Below are 23237 nucleotides of genomic sequence, written 5' to 3'. Positions count from 1 at the left end.
AGAGGTAATTATCTTCACCATCTAATAAATACAGGCCTCACGTGTCTTTAACTTAAATGATTAGGTAACAGCTCTAAAGTCAAGACAGGCGCAAACACACTGGCTGGTGTGAGGGATCGCCAGTCTCCCAGCATCGCAGCCCCACAAGACAGGACTGGAACATGTCCCTTTCATTCCGATGGGCTGTTAGTGTGTGTCCCAGCTGAGGAATATTCAGAAATATCAGACACTCCCATACAGGCGTCTAGAGAAGACAGGGGACTGCTGAGTGGTGGTTAACAGAGACCAGGACCCCTGTGAGACAATGCAACAAGGCTGCCTCCTTCCAACATGCTGTCAGCGTTTTCAATAGCAACTGTGGTTTCAGAAATTTAGACGTTAAAAAAAAAAAAAAGACCAGTGGTAAACATTCTAATAACTAAGTGGAGTTTACAAAGTATTTAGGATCAAATACACTTGTATTTAAAGAAATCCCCCAACCCACTCATAAACCACATGCACACATGCACCAAGGAGGAACGCAGCCGGGCCCGCGGCTGGGTCCACAGCCGGGCACCTGAGCATACCTGCATGTTCTCCCGCAGGTCCGTGGCATCCCGGATCGGGGGCTGGGCATTCTTGAACACCTCATCCACGGTTTTAATCCACAGCGTTCTCAAGGACGCATAGTCCCTGGACTTCTTCCCTTTCCGCACAGAAAGGCCCCTTTTGTGAGGTTTCCCGCCTCCCCTTCGGTTAGTGATGGCCACGTGGACAAAGAGGGACGCGTGTGCTAGGACCTCCCCGGTCAGCGACTGCAGCGGGACGTGGCGGTAGCCGGTCTGCAAACACTCGAAGGGAATGGTGTACTGACCGATGAACTCGTCCCCGATGTAGTCATCGTCCAGGACCACGAAGCGCACCATGGCCAGTTCTGGCAGGTTGATTTGAAACTCAAAGCTTTCGTCGAACATGGGGGCGTCTCCGTTCTGGTGCACGGTTTTTGTCCTCTGTTCTGCACAGTCAGCAGGGATCCCGTGAATCTCCACGTAGACGTAAGGGTCCACCACGTCCCCTTTGGCGCCGGACCCCTTGGGCTTGGGGAAGTTCTGCCCGCTGATGATCTTGATGTGAAGAAGCTGCGGGGAGACTCCTGGGACAGAGTCTTTGGTATTGGCGCTGAAGAAGGAGACCTCCTCCCTCATGATGGCCGGACGGAGGACATAGCCACAGTTCCCATTCTGCCGGAACCAGCCGATGTTCAGGTCCATCATGAGTCCCGGGGTCTGAAAGTTCATGGCCACTATCTGACAGCCGCACTTCCAGAAATCCTGAGGGTTCATGTTGCTGGAGTCAATTCTCATGGGACTGGGGAAGACCCTGGCCAGAAAGCGCTTGTTGTAATTGACGAAGTCCCCGGGATTCTCGTTGGCATATTTGCTGGCGAGCACCTCGTTGAAGGAGCAGACCTCCCAGTACTTCTGCACCTGGAACGACACCTGGAACTCTTTGAACTGCACTGACTTGCAGATGCTCACCAGCTCGGACAGCTCTTTGCAGAGCTGGAAGCGCTTCGCGGGCACGTGGTTGGCTTGCTCCACGTTCTCCTTGCCCGCCCTCTGCGACATCTCCGCCCCTTCGTCCTCATCGGTGACGTCTCCCTCCACGCCGGAGCAGCTCGAGGACAGCTTCTTGGCTTTAATCAGGATCTTCCCTTTCAGGACATCTGGGGATGGCAGGTACGACTCCTCAACGTTGGGCGATGTCGTGTAGAGCTTGTCTCCTAAAATCTTCTTCATGTGTTGAACCATCACCTTCTGCTGTCTGATGGAACAGTGGTTTTCCAAGCACAAGATGAGAGGGTATTCTGAAGCGAAGAACGCGTACTTGTTAATGATGTCGATGACGCTGCGGAAGACGATCTGAGAGGTCATGGTGTGGCCTGTGTAGATGACAGGCTCATTATCTGGCCCGTCCCACACATCCAGCTCGACGCTGCGGCAGCCCATCTTAAGAGCGCGGATGTACCCTGTGATGTCAGAGGGACCTCGGAACTGGTCCTCTATCAAGTACGTGTTGTGAGATGAGTTTATAAAGTAATGAGACAAGGGCTGCTTCATATCCTGACAAACCTTCTTGTGCTCCGGGTCAAATATGTAACAGTCAGGTGACATAAGGTAATTAGTGAACCCGTCTATGGAAAGCCAGCCCTTTTCCTGACCCTCTCTGGATGGCTCATACTTGTGAATAATTTCAAGGCTTATTTCCTCGTTGATGTGGGCCACACCCTGCTCTGCCTCAAGAAACATCATAAGGTCCTTGGTGTCAAGGAATTCTTTATTGCTTGAAAACTGGACTAAAAGGAAATAAATTTCAGGTCGGGTACAAAGCTCATGGAAAACCTCAACAAATTCTTCCTGGGTGACTTCAGTACCAGCTTTGTCCTTGGATTTGTGCAATTCTTTGAACTTGAGCTCAATTTTGCTCGTTTTTAAGCCAGGATTGAGGTTTCTGATACACTGCACAGCACTGCACAGGCTTACATGTCCAAGGTTATCTACATCAATTTCACTAAACATCTGCGAAACCCAAGAAGTCCTCATGTTGTCCTGACTACTTTCTAACATATCGAGTGTGTGTTTCCCGTAAGAGATGAGGTACCGCAGGCCTGTGACCCAGATGTTTGCAACATCTGCAGAGTTGGCCACCAGATCGAGTGACTCGTAATTCTCCCCGTAGATGACCGAAAACGCGCAGTCTTCAGATATCTGGTCAGAAATGCCGTTGCTGCGGAATATGTCCGTGTTTTTCCCTGTTCTCACTTCCTTGATGGACTTAATGTCAATCTTGGCTTTCTCAGAGTCCTTCTTGGATGGTTCCCATCTCAGGCTCTGCATGTCAGCGTCCAGGAGAAAATACCGGTGGTAAATTCTGGAGTTGGAGCGAAGCTTTTTGAGCTCTGAGCCCTCCACCATGGAGTTGATGCAGTCACTCGCACTGCTGATCTTCTTCTCCGTGGGCATGCTGCTGAACGAGACGGTCTTTTTCCGCTCTCTCTTTTGTTTTGTACCATCCTAGGAGGAAAAATAATAGTGCATCAGGATAACACAGACGTAGGTTTCTATGCTCAGGACTAGGAAGAAAAATTTAACTTCCCTGGGGAGATAAATCATACTCTTAGAATTTCCTGTTGTATGTCCTGCAATGAATGATACTCACCTCCAAAGCTTACAGGTGGCCCTGGCGTTTACAGCCTAATACAAACAGGTAAAGAACTGCTATGGAATAATTGCAATCCACGAACGTCCAGAAACACATTTCCAGTAATACACAATAAAAGCTAGCGGAGAGAACTGGCCGCACCATTTGCAGGGCTCGGGGGAAAGTAAAATGCAGACTCCTTGTTCAAAAATTATTATGAATTTCAAGAAGTTCACGGAAGAGCAGTGAGCCAAGCGCAGGGTTGCTCTGCGTGTCGAGACTGTGCAGGTGCACAAGTCACACATCCGCTAAGCAGGTCCTGCTGTGTGTGCACCTCCTGTACCAGTACTTCTCAAAGGGTTGTCACTAGGCCACTTTCCTCAGAATCACCTGGATTACCTGGTTAAAATGCAGATCCCCAGCCTCATGGTCTCAGCTCTCTAGGGGGTGGTGGCCAGGAATTTACAGCTTAGGGAACACTCCAGGGATGGGAATGTCCAATCAAGTTGAAAGCCACTTCCTAACCAACTGGACTCATGAAGATGTCTGGGCTATTTCTGGAAACCAAGTGTGAACCGTTACATTGTGTGTCAAATGAGTAGATGTTGGAATTCCAGCAAAAGTCCCCGGCTCTTTGGAATCTCAGATTAGATTCGTCATGGTCCTGAATACTTCAGATTTTTACTTGGATTAAGTCTGGGTGGGAGGCCCAGATTTCAGCTGGAGGAGCTGCTAAAGTGCTGGACATGGGTTTATGGAAGCCTGCTACCGTGCACCAGGCTGCCATCTAGACAATGGCGCCTAAGTTCTTCCGATGTTCACAGGTTATTAACACCACCAAGTGAGAAAGTCAGGCAGCATCTATTTGTAAAGCAGTCTGCATCACCAATCCGGACGCCTCAGCTCTCCTGCACGATGTCATTGGTGCTGATTCCACGTCTATGTATGTATTTAAGTTCTTTCCCTGGACAGATACTTTTATTTATTTTTTTTAAAAAATTGGTCAAATGGTCTTACAACACCTTTCACAATTTCAACCTAAAACGTGATTGCCTTTCAGGAGGTACTTGAAATGTGTGATAATTTTTCAGTAAGTCATTATATTCATAAATAAGAAACAGAGATGGAGGCTGGGGTTCTATACCTTTCATGGCCATAAAGAAAGCAACGTGCAAAATATTATTATACAAAGGCATTCATTCTACCTTTCCTGTGCTGGAGAGAAATCTGTTTTGAATAAAACCTTCACATTTTAAAAAGTGCTTATGCCATTCTCTAAGTCTGAAATTTAAAGCCACTTTTACGTTTTGACTACCCATACTTCCAGAAGCAATCTGCAGAAGGTAATTAGACCTAAAACGTTAAATTATACGGGGATCATTTCCCTCAAAGTTTCAAAATGAACCATAGAGGCTTCTGTGATCCAATTGCCAAGATAAAACACTGGATCCTCAGAATAATAAACTGCAAGAGCCATGAGAGCTGCGATAACTGTGTCCTTAAGATACACCGTGTTATAGCTGTTCCCGTCCCGAAAGCTGAAACTGTATTCTCTCTATTCAAGCAAGTCAGCATGAAATTAAATTTGTAATCAGCCACTCAGAAGGGCGTGAAACAAATGTATGAATTCCCTGTATTTCAGAATGAGGGCTGTCTTTACCTTTAAAAACAGACATTTACCTTTAACAGACAAAAATACTAATTAAGTCCGGGAATTTTGCAATTGTTATAAATTACATCTCAAAGCTGCCACTAGTAAAAAGCAATCACAAAGATAAATGTTGGTGCCTATCCATTTATTCATTAAAATAGACATAAAGCACTTTCTCAACACTGTAATCTTTTATTCTGTCATTTTCAACGTATTGGTTAATATTTAACTACCACTTTCTAATTTATTGTAAGTGATACATTTTTAATTCTTAGGTCTCCTTTTTTTTCCTTAAGGCCCAGTATTTTGTCCTTTTTGGGGGAGGCTAATTAGGTTTATTTATTTACTTCATTATTATTATTATTATTATAATGGAGGTTCTGAGGATTGAACCCAGGACCTCGTGCATGCTAAGCACACACTCTACCACTGAGCTATACCCTCCCTGCTATGTCTCCTTTTTATTAAGAGGAAAAAGCCAAACTGCACAGCAGGTGAGTAACATGCACATGTGCTCATACACCCACATCTGTGGGACAAGCAGCAATGTCAACAGCATATCTGTGCCTTGCTTTTCACAAGCCAGGCCAGGCTTTGCTCGGTGACTTCAGATCACTGACTCTGACACATGAAGGAGATGATGGTCACCCAAGCCCCGGCTGATGTACTGACAGTGGGGACTCCCCTGGCCAGAGACGGCCTCTCCTCCCTCCCCCTCAATCTGCTCTCGCCTGGAACTGCCCCATCCTCTCCCCGGCTTAGAGACCAACAGGATGACAGACCTGAGCTTGCGCTCATCACTGGATGGACCAGGATCACCAGCTGGAAGCCACAGGTGGCTGTGAAGGTGGACTGTTCCCCCAGAGCCCAGAGGACAGGGCGAGGAGGACAGAGCGCTGTGTGGGAGGGAGCAGAACTGAGCTTCATCAGTAGGAGATCCTGGCCACCAACCGGCCCGCCTTGACCCCAGAATCGTCACCGCACACCTACGTATCTGCACCCGCCCTCACTTTCCAGCCTGGCAGCAAAGGAATGGGGCATCAGCCAAACACTGAGCTCGTTCAGCAGCAGCAGGGCTGGGACCTGCTTTCTTTTCTTTTTTTAAGGTTTATTTTATTTTCAATGACGCTGCTAGGGATTGACTCCAAGACCTCGTGCATGTTAGGTACGCACTCTACCACTGAGCTCTACCCTCACCCCCTATTTGCTATGTTCCTCTTAGTGTGAGTTTGTTAAAATGTAAAATTAAAAAGTGATTGAACTGTATGTGCCACACATACAGGTTTTTAACTAAACGAGAACTAAATGCATGTAACTTACAGGCGCTCATCACCTGAAACCTGGGGGGAAAAACACACGTTTCTGATGAGATGGAGATACCTCCGAATACTTTTTTTAAAAAAGTACAGATGACGTTTCAGAACTGGGTCTTAATATTGTAAGTACCCGTTGCCCAAAGCTTGTGAGTGGACAAAACTACACGTCAACTCCGACCCGGGGGCATTTCTGCTGCTTGATCAGCACTTGCTAACACACCCCGAGAGAAGGGACCCAAAGCTGACGCCCAGCCTGGAAGAAGTCCAGCCTCCAGAAGAACACACCTCCCTGTCAACCCTGCGATTCTGAAATCCACATAAGGAATCATGAAGCTTTGAACTGAAGAGAAGCCTAAAGATTTGTTTACACATGTAAATGACACTCATTTACAGAACAACACGTTTGTACCAAGGATAATTTTACGGAAGAGATGAACTAGGAGGCTACCCAAGCTTTTCTGCACCACAGCAAACTCAGGGAGAATCAGAATGGTTATAGAATGTACATGTAACATTAAAAAATAGAAATAGCCACGTGGAGCCCAATGGAAAAACATGCCTATTTGTAATAAGACTGCCTACTTTATTAAACAGCAGTCTGCCCCTGCCTTTTGGCCTCTAAAATTCCCATCTGGGCTATTTCAGAGGTGGCAGTTTCATAAATGGGTGTAGGCAATTTCAGAAATTCTCATCCTGAAATGAGGTGACAAACAGGTGGGCTTCACTTCTTTGCTGGTCACAAGGTACTTGGCTCTGATCCAACTGCTTCAGTGCCTCCTGGAGCAGGAGAACCCACCCGCGGAGTCTGAGTCTCGTCTCATGTCCTGTTGGGAGAGAATCGTCTCCCCAGCCCTACGGCATTCCTCTTGTATTTCTTTCTTTTTTTTTTTTAATTAAAAAAATGTTATTTTGGGCAGGGGGAGGTAATTAGGTTTGTTCACGTATGTTTAGAGGGAGTACAGGGGATCGAATCCAGGACCTCGTGCACACTAAGCCTCTGCTCTTCCCCTCGAGCTGCGTCCTCCCCCTCTTCTGTCTTTTTTTAATTTGAAGTATAGTCCATTTACAATGTTGTGTTAGTCTCTGGTGTACAGCATAGCGATCCAGTTATACATGTGTATATATATAAAATATTCTTTTTCATTATAGGTTATTTCAAGGTGTTGAATATAGTTCCCTGTGCTGTACAGTAGGACCTTGTTGTTCATCTATTTTATATATAGTAGTTTGTATCTGCTAATCCCAAACTCCCAATTTATCCCTCCACTTCCCCTCCCCCACCAGTAACCGTAAGTTTGTTTTCTATGTCTGTGAGTCTGTTTCTGTTTTGTAAATAAGTTCATTTGTTTAATTTTTTTAGATTCCACATGTAAGTGATGTCATGTGATATTTGTCTTTCTCTGTCTGACTTCACTTCACTTAGTATGATCATCTCCGGTTCACCCATATTACAGTAAATGGCAGTATTTTGTTCTTTTTTAATGACCTCTTATATTTCTAAACTGATTTGTTTCCATTTTGTGTTTGACTCTTTCTCAAGAAACACCACGAGAAAATGATGAATCAATATCTAGCTTCACACCCCGGCACAGACGGTGCCCGAGTCTCGCCATGATGCTATATGGGGGTGGGGACAAAACAGGACCAGGACGCAGCGCGAGGACAAAGCAGCCGTTTATCCTTCTGGTTCGTTTTGAGTCAAGGCATTGAATCTGATTTATAAGTAACATTAAAGAATTGGAGACCTTTATGTTTATTGAAGGGAGTCTAGGATTAAAGACAGTTTAGAAACGCTGGGTTAGAGAAAATTCTGTCCTTAACAAAGCAAAGCAAAACCCCCAGAAACAACTCGAGGCCCATCCCACAAGCACAGCAAGGCCTGACCTTTCTCTGGCTCGGTAACAACAGCTCTGAATGGAGGGGAGAGGTCGGGCCGGCACATCAGGGTTCCCTCGCTAGGTTCTTCATACATCTTTAAAACTTTGATGTGCTCTCCAAGATGAGCAAAAAGGAAAGAAAGAAAAGGATCTGTAGCAAAAACTCTGAAGGTCATTTTAAAAGATCAGATGCACTGAAAAAGGATAAAATAACATGAAGAAAAGCTAGGTGTGGTTAAATGCTGAAGCTGCCCGGTCCCGTGGAAGGGCCCTTCCCTGAGGGAACAGAAGGCTGTTTGGCCCCAGGACCCTCTCCTCCCTGGCCTGCTGATGGGCTGGGAACCTCTGGGTGATCGGAAGTCCTGAATGCGGGCAAGTCCAGCTCCGATGACAGTCGAGAATGCAGAAAGCCAAGAGAGAACATCACTCTCACTGAGCCAGGAAAAGCCGGACTGTCAATAACATCATGACCTGTCTTGTATCCATCAGAGAACTGCGGTCACCGGGGAATGGAAGCCCCTCCAGGGAGAGACAGGACCCAGGCTGTGCTTCCCCATCTTGCAGAGCACGGGAGGAAGAGGCCATCATGGAGGCACATAAAAGCAATTGGTTAAGATTTTAAGGGAATCCTGAAGGCCCAGTGTGGAGTCACTGGGAGCCCAGACGTGGGCAGACTTTGTGCTCACAGGTGAGCCCTCACGGGTGCTCCTGGGAAGGACAGGGGCAGAGCAGGAGAGAGCCCCTCTGCAGGGGACCAGGGCACAGGTATGCAGCAGGCGATGGGGACAGCAAAGAACTCTGCCTCCTTCCCCATCTGTCCTCTCTCAGGAAGCAAAAGCCTTAGCCCCTGGAGGAATGGCAGCCAGCCCCTCGTCTCCCTGGGCCACTGGGGGAGGCGGCAAGCAAAATCCACCTACTTCTGCAGCCAAAGGTCTACTGCCAGAGGGGTTAAGAAGAACCCTGGACTCAGCAGAACTCTGTGGCCACCAAGAGAGGAGCAGAAAACTGTCTCCTGTCCAGACTCACCACAGATACAGGCAGAGCCGGCTGCCTGGGGAGCAGGGCAGGAACACCCAGAAGCTCTCACGTGCACCCAGCTGCCTGAGAGTGAGCCTAGACCAGGAGGACGAAGAGACCCCCAACTCCACCAGAAGCCGGGCACCACGTGGCAAGTGCACCACAGGGGAGGGGCAGGAGCGCGGGAAGAGACCCCTTCCCGACGCAGGCATCTGCAGATGAAAGCTGGGGTAGAGCAGGAACCATGAGTAAACCCTCTAGGACCCTAGTTCCCATATCAACACAAGGTTATGGTGGCCCCTGGGGAGAGGGATTTGCAGCCAGTGGTACACTGAAGGTCACAATGGCAGCTCGGAACAAATCCAGACCAACTGTAGACAGTAGCCACTCAACTCCCCCAGCACTGATGACCTGGGAGAATAAGACCCACGCTCATTTCTGAGCATAAATGTTATTGACTTCAGTCTTTATTAATGTCTAGCATTCAATGAAAATTACAGCACACACACACAGAACATAGGAAAACAAAAAACCACTGTCAAGAGACAAACCAATCAACAGAGGCAGACTCAGAGGTGACCAAGATGTTGGTACTATCAGACAGGGTCTTTCAAACAACTATTATTTTTTAAATTTATTTTTTTATTGAAGTGTAGTCAGTTTATAATGTGTGAGTTTCTGGTGTACAGCATAGCAATTCAGTTATACATGTATATATAGTCCTTCTCATATTCTTTTCCATTATAGACTATTACAAGGTATTGAATATAATTTCCTGTGCCATATAAATTGGTTCTATTTTATATATAGATATCCCAAACTCCCAATTTACCCCTCAACCTCTTTTTCCCCCTCTCGAACCACAAGTTTGTTTTCTCTGACAAAAAACCTACTATTAATATACAAAAGAACCTGGGGACAGGGGCAGAGGGGAGGAGTAGACAATATTCATGATCAAATGGGCTATTTCAGCAGAAGGATGGAAATTATTTAAAAAACAGTCCAATGGAAATGCTATTTAAAAACCCCAAATATCAGAGGTGACGAATTCCTTTGATAGGCTTATAAGTAGACTGAGCACAGCCAAGGAAGGAATCTGTAAACTCGAAGAGATGTCAACAGAAATTATCCAAGCTAGGACACAAAAAGGTTAAAAATGTGAAAATGCAAAACAGTGCATCCAGAGCTGCTGTGAACATATATGAACACTGAGTCCCACTAGGAAAAGAGAGAGAGAGAGAATTTGGCAGACGAAATATTTAAAGAAATAATGTCCTAGAATTTTATTTTCCAAAATTGGATCCAAGAAACTCAAGCACGATCACACACACACACATACACACACACACACTCCTACACTTACATTATTATAGTCAAACTGCTGGAAAATAAATACAAAGAGCAAAGCTTTAAGGTAGTCAAGAGTGAAAAAGTGAGATATAGAGGTTAAGAAAGATAGTTCAGATGGATTACAAGTGATCCATTTGCATCCAACCACAGGCTGTCTACTTGACTCAAAACTGGCAAAGGTACTACATTTAAGGAATACTTTAATGGGAAAAGCTATTCTCTTGTAAAGGACAGTAGTCCCCAGATTTCCCTCTGCTCCCACAGACAAATGTCTCCCTAACATAGAAGTAGATCTTTGAGGGGTCCAGGTGAGTTTCAGAGGCTCCGTAAGACTGTGATTGGATTCTGAAAGTAATCTGCAAACCTATCTCTCTTCTTCAAAGAAGTTAAGAATTGTGGCTTTAACATAAATTTTAGAAGGCAAAGAAAAAGATGATCATTTCCTAAGAAAGAATGCCAGTCTTGAGTGTTACAGGCAGAGGAGAAATGTTTCACAGGGTTGCAAAGGGAATTTTAAGGCTTTCCAAAAGAGAAATGACAAACTGAGAGATAGGAAAGGGGAAAAAAAACACATAATATATGGATACAAGTAAAGGAATTTTATAATGAAAACAGCCAAATCAATCAATCACAGAAAGAGCTCTTATTAGAGCTATGAAATGGTTTTTATTTCAAAGTAGAACAAAATAATCCAATAGCTTATAGACTTTCTAGTTTTGGAACCACCTATGGAGATGCAATGGGCCCCAAGATGTCAAAGAGCATTGTATGTTCTCTATTGTTTCAGTTTTCCCACCTGTAAAATAGACATTTACAGAAATACCTTCACCCCCCACCATATTTATAGTAAGTACCTGCTTCATAGATAGGGTTGTTGTGAGGATAGGCTGAGTTCACATTTGGAAAGGGCTTTGAACGCTGCTGGAAGGTTTGCACACCCAACATTAGACCCTGTTCAACAAATACGTTTCAGGCTGAAACTACCTCTTCATGAAAGGAAAAAAAATCACTATCATGTATGTGTAGCTGCAATATTCTCATCATTTAGGATTTGATGAAAGTTAGCCCCACTCCAGAAGAAACAGAATGAACATCACTCTCCCTGGGTCTTATTTACCCGAGGCCACTACTTAATGCTACCATGGAACCTTTGCTCATGACCAAATGGAGCTTATGCCCAAGGCATCTTGGGAAACTATCAAAGAGAGACAGATGCCCTCTCAGCATAAAGCTGTAGAAGGCTGCACCCCCGTATCTATGAAGGACAAGGGAGTCAATCATTTCTTAGTCATTTGTTACTTTTAAATCCCATCAACTTAGTGAAAATTAGAATTTAACTCATGTGTAAGTATTCACATATTTTTAAAAATCTGAAGCAATGAACCCCATTTTATAGTTTTGTCTAAAAAATAATCAAACGACTCTGCTCTAAGCACTCTGGTCAGAATTACTCAGACGATTCCTTTGACGTCATACTCCCATGTTCAAAACAACTACATGCAAAGAAAACAAATTTCCAATTCCTGTAAGATGAAGTTTTCAAGGTCAGGTTAAAGCTTCCAGATCAGTCTATGTCATGTGTTGCAGTTGCCTTTAAGACACTGGGGTCTTTAATTATAAAATCAGAGGACCGTAACGGAATACAGTATTTCCAGGACAACACTCTTTCAGTGAAACACTTTCACTACTGCTGAAATATTTATTCCAAGTAAATTAACAAAGCCATCATCTACATCTGTGTCCAATGTAAACTGCAATAAAATTCATTGGTTTTCTCCAGTAATGAAAAACTTACTGGTGGGCACTGAGCTCCTATAAACTACACTAGCACCACTTTACATTCCAGTGAAAATACTGATGCTAATGAATTTTAATTTATGATCTACAATAATGGTACTTGAGTGGCCCACTTTGGGGTGAAAACTGTCCGTGTTTCTCAACTGTGTATATGGTAACTCCTTATTCAGCACAGTGTAAAGCCAGCTGACTTCCTATAGCACAGAGCTGTTCTGAGATGTGGTTACAGAATTTTAATTGTCAATAACTGCCCGGTAAATCATACTGAATTTGAAAAAGGCATGCAAGTCAAATCACATAATGTGAATTCTTAGCTATAAACATGATTAATTCTAGGAGTACCTTCTCAATCACAATTTTCTCCCTAAATTGGGCTGGTTCTTCACTACTTCCAGACAGGTTAGGAGGAAGAACTTATTTTCCTGGTTTTTTAAACCTTAAATCTGTCACTGCATTGAGGGGGCAATGATGATGGTCCAAAGCTAGAAAGAAATTGTCCAAGAGCTACTGCCTTGGGCCATGTCTACCACAAAAACAAGGAAAAGCTGCTCTTTCAGTCAGAAAATTTAACATTTCCACAATTATATTAAAATTAAAATTTTAAAGAAAAATTGCTTTACCCACAGTTTATTACGCCATCATTTCGTTTTTTCTTTTCTTTCTATCTTGTAAGGAAAAAAAATTCCTTTCAAGGGCTTTTTTTTTATTTTAACCCAATGATTTAGTTGCATATGAAATTTGTGTGTTTGTGACAGTTATCAGAAAAAATAAACAAAATAACAATTCATATGAAAGGGAAACTCAGCTTTCTACAAAATATTCTTTTAAGTCCCAAGCCATTCATGTGCCTGCACTAATCCAGCCCTTAATGCTGTCTCTTCTCTAAACTCGTATGGCATTTACAGACTCTACCCTAACATTTAACACTTAATTATAATCTTGTTCAGTCCCCTAATTGTTTTATGTGGGTTAGCCTTATCTCCTCAGGTAGAATTTTTGAAGGAATGGGCCGTATCTTATATTCTATAACCCCTGGCTAGACCAATTCGGGCAGTCAAAACAGTAACTCCTTTTGAAGAATCTTCATCTCAATCCAACAAGAGGATGTAACACTTGTAAATATATATGCACCCAACCTGGGAGCACCTAAATATATAAAGCAAGTATTAACAGACCTAAAGAGAGAAATGTACAGCAATACAGTAATAGTAGGAGACTTTAATATCCCACTTTCATTGATGGTTAGATCATCCACACAGAAAATCGATAAGGAAACATTGGCTTTAAAGAACACATTAGACCAGGTGGACTTAAGATACATACAGAACATTCCACCCAAAAGCAACAGAACATACATTCTTCTCAAGTGCACATGGACATTCTCCAGGATACATCACATGCTAGGCCACAAAGTAAGTCTTAATAAATTGAAGAGTGAAATCATATCAGGTATCTTTTCCAACCACAGTAGTATGAAACTAAAAATTAATTACAAGAAAACTGGGAATTTACAAATATGTCAAGATTAAGCAGCATGCCACTGAACAACCAATAAGTCAAAAACGAAATTTAAAAAATGCCTGAGACAAGTGAAAATGGAAATGCAACCTGCCAAAATTCATGGGATGCAGCAAAAGCAGTTTCAAGAGGGAAGTTCACACTGATACATGTACATTAAGAAACAAGAAAGATTCCAAATAAACAACGCAATTTCACACCTCAAGGAACAGGAAAAAAAACAAACTAAGCCCAAAGTTGGCAGAAGGAAGGAAATAAAGACCACAGTGGAAATGAATGAAATGCAGACTTAAAAGACAACAGAAAAGATCAACAAATCTAAGGGCTATTTTTTTGGCCTGCGGGCAACCCTGCAGAGGGAGGCCATGGCCTCTGAGGGAGAGGACTAGGCGTCTCCTCTGCCAAGACTGCTGCAGCCTCGGGGGCATGCTCCTGGGTGACAGACAGAAAAATACTAATGTGTGCAAAGCTCATAACCACGTGCATTTTTCTTGTGTATGCAAATGCAAGTCACCACCTGTTCTAAAGGGTCAGCAAATAAAAAAGACCTTGTTTGTTTTAGGACTTTGAGACTCAACAGCCATTCCTGGAGGTATTCTGCCTTAACAATCTGAAAAAAAAAAAAAAGCAGAGCTAAAGTATATATAATAATGCTTAAATGCTTATCAATGCCCCTGAATGAATGAATGAACTCAAAGGTTACCACTTACAGGATCACCATTTCAAACACCAGACAGCAACCTATCTACTTTTAAAATAACTTTTTTAGACAGTTACAATTATCTCAAAATGTGATAGTACACAGAGTTTATATCCAAGTGTTTTCCTTCCAGTTTTGTTGAGATACGACTGACACCCAGCAGTGGGTAAGTGTATGGTGTACGGCATACTGACCGGCCTTACATACATCGTGGAATGATCACCACAATAAGTTAAAAAATTGTTTTATTACTGAAATTTTTTTAAATATCAAAAAATAAAATTACAATTTCAAACCATTCCTTTTCTACATAGGGCTGTTATATGCAAATAAAAGATTTTCTAATACAAACCTCTGCTGAAGTGTCACAACTCTGCCTTTCCAGTCTTTGTATCTACTTGACTTACAGCTACAACACACACATGCATTAGGTCATGCCCAGAGTAAACCCTGTTTTTGTTTTTTTTTTATTAAAAGCCACACTTGGGTTAAGAAATCAATAAAAATGCCAATGCATGGCAGGAATCCATAAGACTCGCACGATCAATCTAGAGTGTTTGGAAAACAGAGCAATGCCAACTTGGACTGCAGCAGGTCCAGTCTGCCACTTTCCTGACTCAGCGTACACCCTTTTAAAACCACAAGTCCCTTCCAAATTAATTAGCTCATCAAAGTGAAATGAAAAGCAGTTTTAAAACCCAGCAAAAGCTCATCATTAATGCATTTCAAATGGCCTCTGCTGCCAGTGACTGAAGCAACTGAACTCCTTCAATGAAATCTTGCGTCACCACTTCCAGCCCTCCTGGCGGTCAGCCCCGACCATGGAGAGGAGCGACAAGACATGAAACACACGATTAATTCATGCAGCAGGTCCAAATCTCATCGTAAATACAGCTTCCTGAACCCGGCTTGTGGTTTAAATGATACAACGCAGACACACTATTAACAGGGGTCTCTGCACCGTACTGGATAGGACACAAAACCAAGAGGGTCAGGCACCCCTGCAGAGTGTGTACTGAAGACTTTAGTTTTGAGATTTGGAACTGGGAGGCCTTTATATGAACATGCTTCAGGGAACTGGTGTGAACGTGAAACACAGGCACTTATAAGGCAGGCTTAGATTTTATATGACAGTATGATAACATAAGTTTCAAATGCCACATTTAATTATACTGTATTTTACTGCATTAAAGTTATCCAGGAGTGAAAAAAAAAGGACCAATTCTGGGTGGACTTGCAAACTAATAACCAAAAGCCCTTACTAAGCGGGATGGAGTCCTTATTCCAAGAAGCGGGCTGCCACACCAACTACTACTTCTAAACGATGCTTTGATTTCTGAGTTTCAAAGGTGACTTCAGTACGTTACACAAGCCTGCACTGAGTCACTGAGGTCCCCACTCCTCACAGAGATGACTCTGGAGAGAGGGTGCCGGGGAATAAAGCAGTGGTAACAGAAGACTCCAATGGGAGGGGGAAGCACCCACAGACCAGAGGGGTGGTCAGGACCATTAGCACCTGATGGTCTATGTTTCCCCGTGGTAGAGTGATGTCTAAACTAGGGCACTTCTGATGGAGATTCCTTAAAAAACTAAACATGGAGTTTCCCTAGGTTCCAGGAATCCCACTCCTGGGCATATATCCAGAAAAAACTATAATTCGAAAAGATTCATGCACCCAATGTTCACACCAGCACTATTTATAATAGCCAAGACATGGAAGCAACCCAAATGTCCATAAACAGATGACTGGATAAAAGTGTGGTATATATACACAATGGAATACTACTCAGGCATAAAAAAGAATGAAAAATAATGCCATTTGCAGCAACATGAATGGACCTAGAGATTATCATTCTAAGTGAAGTAAGTCAGACAGAGAAAGACAAATATATGATATCATTTATATGTGGAATCTAAAAAAGTGAATTTATTTACAAAACAGAAACAGATTCAGATAGAGAAAACAAATTTGTGGTTACCCAGGGGAAAGTGGGTGGGAAGGGATAAATTGGGAGTTCAGGATTTACAGATACTAACTACTGTATATAAAATAGATAAAACGACGAGGACATACTGTATAGCACAGGGAACTATATTCAATATCTTATAAGAACATATAATGAAAAAGAATGTGAAAAGGAATACATATATGTATGTATAACTGAATCACTATGCTGTACACCAGACACTAACAGAATATTGTAAATCAACTATACTTCAATAGAAAATTAAGAAAAAATTAAAGCGAGACATTTCTGGGTGATAGTGGGAACTATTAATATATATCTCATCACAACAGGGACAGTCCTGGGCAACTGGAAACGTATGGTCACCCTACTTGAAAGTGATCTTATTAACAGCATGTTAAGTCCTTGCCAAGGGGCAGGCACCGGAGACTCAGGCATACCCAAAGTCTAACCTCAGCTACAGGGAGGTTCCCATCCTGACTGCCAGGCAGGCTGCCAGTTTGGTCTGTCTGGACACTTCCAAGCTGCAGGCCTCACCCTGTCCAACCTGAGGGCCCATCCTACCCAGGCTACCCATCTCCACCTGTTGGTCAGGCCTGGCTTGGTCTTGTGGCCCTGAATCAGCAGACTGGCAGCCGTGTGCACCTTTGGGCATGGTGGCCTCGTTCCCCTGCTGCTTCTATTTCCTGAGGCTGCTACGGTTCTCCCTACCCCTGCCCCAAGTGTGTGGAGGGACCCTTCGCCCTGTCCCCAGCCTGCCTGGCTAGCACTCAGTCCTTGCCCAGCTCCCAGCTGGAGCTCCCCTTTGATCTGTGCAGAGCTCTGGGCTCCCATGACTCTCAGGAGGTGCGTCTTGCGGGCACCGGCCCGGGCTCACCGCACACCCCTGAACACTGCGGTTCCCATCCCGTTTTCAACTCCTCCACATCTTGACCTTCCTGGAAATCTCACGGCACTGCCTGTGCAGCGAGACCCAGAGGGGAGTTATGATGTGCCTGATGTGATTAACAGAGGAGGGGTGCGCGCTGCAGAGGGTGGGCAATGGGAGGGAGGCCTTTGTGAAGGGATGCAGCTGCCAGAAGGGGCTACAGGAGCGGGGGTAGGAGTTCTTGGGAGCAAAGAAGTGAGGTGTGCAGCAGGGTGAGGGAGCTGATGGCCGGGCTATTTCCACCCACCACCTCAACAGACCAAGATCAGCTCTTCTGGGGATCAAACCCTTCCCTCTCCCCCAAACATGCACACGTATTGCAGCTCTTACTTTAATCTAAACATTATGTGTTACATGCATCTAACATCACCGCTGTCATGGTGTCACCATCGACAATCTAGGACTCTCCACCCCGCCATCACCTTAAGACCCAACTCCCCAAGTTCAGAAATCCTTTCTGAGGGTGCTGAGTTGAGTCTGTGGCTCAAGGCATTTGAGAAATGCATCGATAAGTCAGATTAGCCAAAAGTGTATCTTCTAATCTGGTTTGCCACACCTCCACCCTCCCCGAACCCAAATATGATGTGAAATTCACCTGGGGTGGCTGGAACTTATAATGGCAACACAGAAATCCCATGTGTCCTCCAGAAAGAGCTGGAGTTTAAGTCGAACCCTGTTTATTTCAGTTATAAATGTGTTTTTCAAGTAATCTAGCTCTGTTTTAAAAGCATTACTATAGAGAAGTTTTTAACTTAATCAGACTAATAAAAACTTGAGACCAAGGGCTTTTCAAAATATGACAGGATTAGGGATGTGGGGAAATCAGCCCTCCCCATTGCCTGGACCAGCTCCCCACAACGAGTCTTGTAACCCACCACCTGGGACGAGCAGATGTGTCCCTGAGTTAGATAATGCGATGGATTTTTTAATAACTGATGTTCTTTATGAATTGAGAAGGGAGAAAATTTCAAAAAGAATGAAGAGTGAGAAGCGTGGCTGGCTGGTGATTAGAAAAACCTACGGCCACGCAGCTCTCCGAGAGACATCACGATCAAAGTCACTCCCACCTGTCACACTCCTGAAATTTGGGGCCACACAGCAATGGCTGCCCACCAGAACTGCAGCTGTCCCCAGGGGACAGGGAGGCAGGCTGACCTTGGCTGAGCTGCTGTCACGCACAGGTCCTTTACAAACACGATTGCTTTGCAGCCTCTGCTCTGCGAGGTGGGACCCACCATCCCCACATCAGAGGAAATGGTTTCCCCTGGCAGATGGCAAGGTTCCACTTCCAATCCTACTCTGCTCCACAGGGCCAGAGGGCTGGTCCTGGGGCAGATTTCCTTAGACCCCAAGTCAGTGGACGCCTGCTGGGTTCCTCCACCAGGCTCCAGCGAGGACTGGAAGCCTTGCAGGGGGAAGGGGAGCTGGCGGCCCTCCTTCCTCCTCTCTCTGCAGAGGGGAGGCACGCAGAGGCTGCTTCCCCAATCCACTCCCTGCCTCTCCACCCTGCAGGTGGGGCGGTCTGCTAACCTCCAGGCGGCTTCGTTCTCCTGTTTGGCCTGTGGTTCTTCAAACATCTGAAACAATCCCCTAGGTTCAGTTCTCAAGGAGGGCTGTTTTTTCATTTGAACCCGGAGGGATTCAGCACTCACCGTCGTGGCTGCCAAGGGCAAAGCCGGGTCCTGGAGCTGGTGTGGCCTGGTCCCTCCCTCGGCCCCGGCTGGCCCGCTCCGCCAGCCACAGCGAGTCCTGCCGCAGCCCAGGCGACCGGCTCTGAGGCCTTGTGAAGGTCTGTAAACCCCTTGAAACCTCAGCCACTAATTTTTTAAAATGAGGAGAGTAATTACTTGCCCTTAATCACTAGAAAGGGCTTGTCCAGGTGCGGGTGAGCTAGTAAATGCGAAAGCCCGGTGAGGCTGCTCGGCTAAGACTTTCACACGAGCTGACCATCCTCGAGGCTCGCTGGCTGGGATTACTGGCCGGCGCAAACGGAGTGCGCCAGAAAGTAACCCCCCAGCTAAACTCACGGCTCTAAATGGTTAAAAATGACACAAAGCTTCTTTCTAAGAGCTCTTTGCAAGCTTACGAACCCTTGTCTCTCTCAGAACGAGAGGGAAGTCAGGGGGCTGAACGTCCCCACGGCTTCCACGCGTGTCCGTCTGACCGCCTGGCCTGGGCTGCCTTCTCCCCACCGCTTCCCGTGCAGCCACCCTGGCCTGGGGCTTCAGCAGCACGGGCCACGGCAACGAGACCCGCTGGGTCCTCCTGGGACTGCCGCAGAGTGTTACAGCAGGCCATGGGGACATGCCTAGTGAAGTCCCCGACGCCCTCAGGAGATGTCACAGGTGCCTGACGTGGCTGGTCTTGTCACTACGACAGTTACTAGCAGCGTCACCATTCTCTCCTACGACCGATGAGCTTTTCCAGGGGCTCGGTCAGAGCTCTCTCTGCCACCTGTACCCAGTCTCAGATGGGCCTCCTGGACACGGCTCCAGCCTCAGGCAAGCGTCACCACCGCAGAGGGCCCTCCTCCTCCCCCACCCCTCCTCATTTATTTCTATTCTAAGCACCTAGGAACCTCGGTTTCATGTTTACCTTTCCTTAAAAATCATACTTGTGAAAGAAAAATAAAAGATGCTATCCGGTCACACATTTACATAATCATGGGCTAATTAAAGGACTCTTAAGAAACATATACTCTGATTTCCTATCCTGTTATACTTTGATTGCTGTTGTGTGTTCCAATTACAAACACGAGTATTTACAGGGAAAACACTTAAGGCTTTTGGGGATGGATCCTTTCCCACAGTGATATCACTGGAAGACAGCAGATACACTGTCTAGATTAGTGGCATCTAAAAATGTGTTAGAGTCACATACGTAATTTAAAATTTTCTAGAGCCTCCTTAAAAGACATAAAAAGAAACATACGAAATAAACTTTAACAATTTATTGAGCCCCAAATGCTATCATTTCAACATTTAATGAATATAAAAATTAAAATCGTTCACCTTCTTTTTTCATACTAAGCCTCTGAAAGCCAGCACGGTGCACACCTGGAGCACATGTCGGCTCTGACGCCCACAGGGCAGGGCTCAGCTCGAGAACCACCTGGCTGCAGGGCTGGTGGGTCGGACGGTGCCGGTCTAGATGTCAGAATCCTTCAGGGCAGGGACTTGTCGAGTTCAATTTCAACTCCCTTCTGACATCTCCAGGGTGGGGCTTTGCCCAAAGCAAGCACTCAGCAAGTTTCATCACTGAACTGGGGAACAAACGGCTGCCGAGAAGAGCTGTGGCCCCTGATGGCAGGCGAGGCCAATTGAGAGGTTTTAGGAGGAACATTTGGGGGGTCTTATACTTCAGAGCATCACAAACAAACATCACTGCTTAAAAAAAAAATCCCATGATGCTCACACAACCCTCATGTCACCCCAAAAACTACACAATACACATAGAGAAAGCAAGGTTCACAGTCCTCCAAAAAAGAAAAAAAGGTTGGGGGTGTAGGGAGAGAGAAATAAAAAAGGACCCTAATTAAGGAGTTTGGGATTAGCAGATACACACTATTATATATAAAATAGATGAACAACAAGGTCCTACTGTACAGCACAGGGAACTGTATTCCATACCTTGTAACAGTCTATGATGAAAAAGAATATATGCACACATACAACTGAATCAGTCTTCCTATGCTGTACCCCAGAAACTAACGCAACATTGAAAACCAACCATACTTCAATAAAAAATTTTTTAAAAGGCCCTAGAGTTAGATCTCCATACTAAATGTCCACAACGAACCATCAAATACTATATAAGTGACCTCGCATGCCTGGTATTACGTAAGAAGCTGTGATGTGCCCTAGGGCACAGACATAACCCGAAAAGGAATTAAGAACTAGCATTTCAACCAGGTAATTTATGAAAATGATGACTTTTCCCCCTCAGGGTTACTAAAAGCATAATTTACTTGAAAGTTTAGAGGCTTATTAATAAATGCAAATTACAGTCGGCTTTCACCTAGTTGATACAAATTAACTTGCTCAGTCGAGATAACCACTTAAAAATAATTTGAAGTTCCTGAAGGCCTCAAAATTACACTATTTATAGAGCTACAATACAGATCAGCCAAAGGAAAGGCTCCTTCCAACCCGTGGTACAGAAATTGTGTCAAGTTCCTTTTTTTTATTGACGTATAGCTGATTTATAATGTTTCAGGTGTACAGCAAAGTGATTAGTGTGTGTGTGTGTGTGTGTATATATATATACACACTCATGTTTTTCAGATCCTTTTCATTGTAGGTTATTGCAAGATATTAACTGCCTCTTCGCCTTTAGTGAAAAATCCTCATTCAACCAAAACTTGATTTATTCCACTCAGTAAAATCTCCATCAGATCATGGCTTGATGAATCCATGGTTCTACGGTTACTAATAAAAGGACAGTGCTCAGCTCGTCCTTTGCAAGATTCTCACAAAACACACAGCTAACAGCTTCCCTGATCTAGCCGAGAACTGGCGTAGTACGTTTCCATCTTAAATTGTTGCATTTACTTCTACTTTTCAGTGTGATTGAAGGCTGTTTGTGCTGGCTTTACACGAAAATACAGAGTGCTTTACAAAAAGAAATTTCCATAATGGCAACTTCTGAACATCCTAACTTCGGGGAAAAGCAGTGGGGAATACGGAATCAAAATGTACATCATGACTTTTTAAAAGACATTTTTAGGCTCATCAGTTGCCTTTTTCCCAGAGGCAGCATGTGCCTATTCAGTCATTTGAAAAACTGCTGACATCTTTTGAATTGTATTTTGTGTCAGATTTTCATATATTGTCCAATTCTAAGCACAGATCTTGAAACTGCGGGATGTCCACTTGAGTGGGGCCTGTGTTAGTAAATGTCGCAGGTTTTGGAGTCACTGAACAACGCTGATGACAGATTTTACATTGCTGACCAGTCACTTGCTGAAATAATTAGCTTTCTACCTTAACTTGGGACTTTCACGTACTCAGTAAATATTTGTGGAGCGTCTGCCTCGTGTCTGGCGTGGCTGGGCCCTGGGTTCATAGGAGCCCGGCCTTCCAGGCGCTCAGGGGGTGGACGGGCTGCTGTCCAGCCTCAGAAACCTCTCCTGCAGGGCGGCCTTTCTGCATTTTAGCAGAGAGCACTGGCATTCACCCCTGCAGACCTGGGCTGAAATTCTGCCTCTGTCTGCTGATGGCTTTAGGCTACTAAATGCATCGTCTGTTGGCCTTGACTTTCTCATCCCTTACACAAGGACAATAATTTATTCTATGGGGTTGTCATGAGTCAAATGAAATAACGGAGGTACAGGGAAAGAATCTGGCCCTCAGAGGCCCATGAATGTCAGCATTTCCTCCAGTTCCCCTCATAAACGCACAGCTTTCTACGCAAAGCTTTCTATACTAAGTGGACACTCCAGTTCTGAAGCACAGAACTAGGTAAACCATAAATCTTAAACATGTACTGGTGTATCAAATATTTGGGACTTACATGTAATGACGGCTCTTGGTAACCAGAGAGCTTATCACCACCAGTTTGAGCCCCCCAGCCCACGTTTCTCTGTCAGGTGGCCCTTTCTGGGTCATTTCTGAGGTTATTCTTTGTTTTTCATCTATGAGAGCTTTGAAAACAGTTCTAACCATGCCCACAACAGGAGCTGAAGCTCCCTGAGGGGCACAGCCCTCCCACTTGTGGGTGATTCACACTAGAAGAAGAGCCAGAGGGTCAGGAAGGAACTCAGACAGTGAGCAGTTACCACGCACCGGGCCCAGGGCTGGTCAAGCACGTGGTCACCTCGTCTGCACCCACAACCACTCTAAGACGCAGGGATAATTATTTCCTACCCTCTCCAAAGAAACCCAAGACTCAGGGAGGCTAGGAAAGTTGTCTGCAGTGACAGAGATCTCAGTAGCCCA

At 44.8% G+C, this 23237-nt stretch overlaps 1 protein-coding gene across 5 annotated transcripts in view; it reads right to left on the bottom strand.

Moving 5' to 3' along the window:
* The window catches only part of PLCL2 (phospholipase C like 2), a 172634-nt gene that overhangs the window by 64726 nt on the left and 84671 nt on the right, over positions 1–23237 (bottom strand). For all 5 annotated transcript variants that reach the window (XM_072946018.1, XM_072946074.1, XM_072946193.1 and 2 more), the window contains exon 3: positions 567–3053. In XM_072946018.1, the coding sequence (XP_072802119.1) occupies positions 567–3053 (2487 nt within the window). The remainder of the gene's footprint in view (positions 1–566; positions 3054–23237) is intronic.

The sequence above is a fragment of the Vicugna pacos genome, chromosome 1 (genome assembly GCF_048564905.1).
Source record: "Vicugna pacos chromosome 1, VicPac4, whole genome shotgun sequence".
NCBI lineage: Eukaryota > Metazoa > Chordata > Mammalia > Artiodactyla > Camelidae > Vicugna > Vicugna pacos.
The sequence above is the reverse complement of the archived record's forward strand: the minus strand, read 5'-3'. Positions and strand labels throughout refer to the sequence as shown.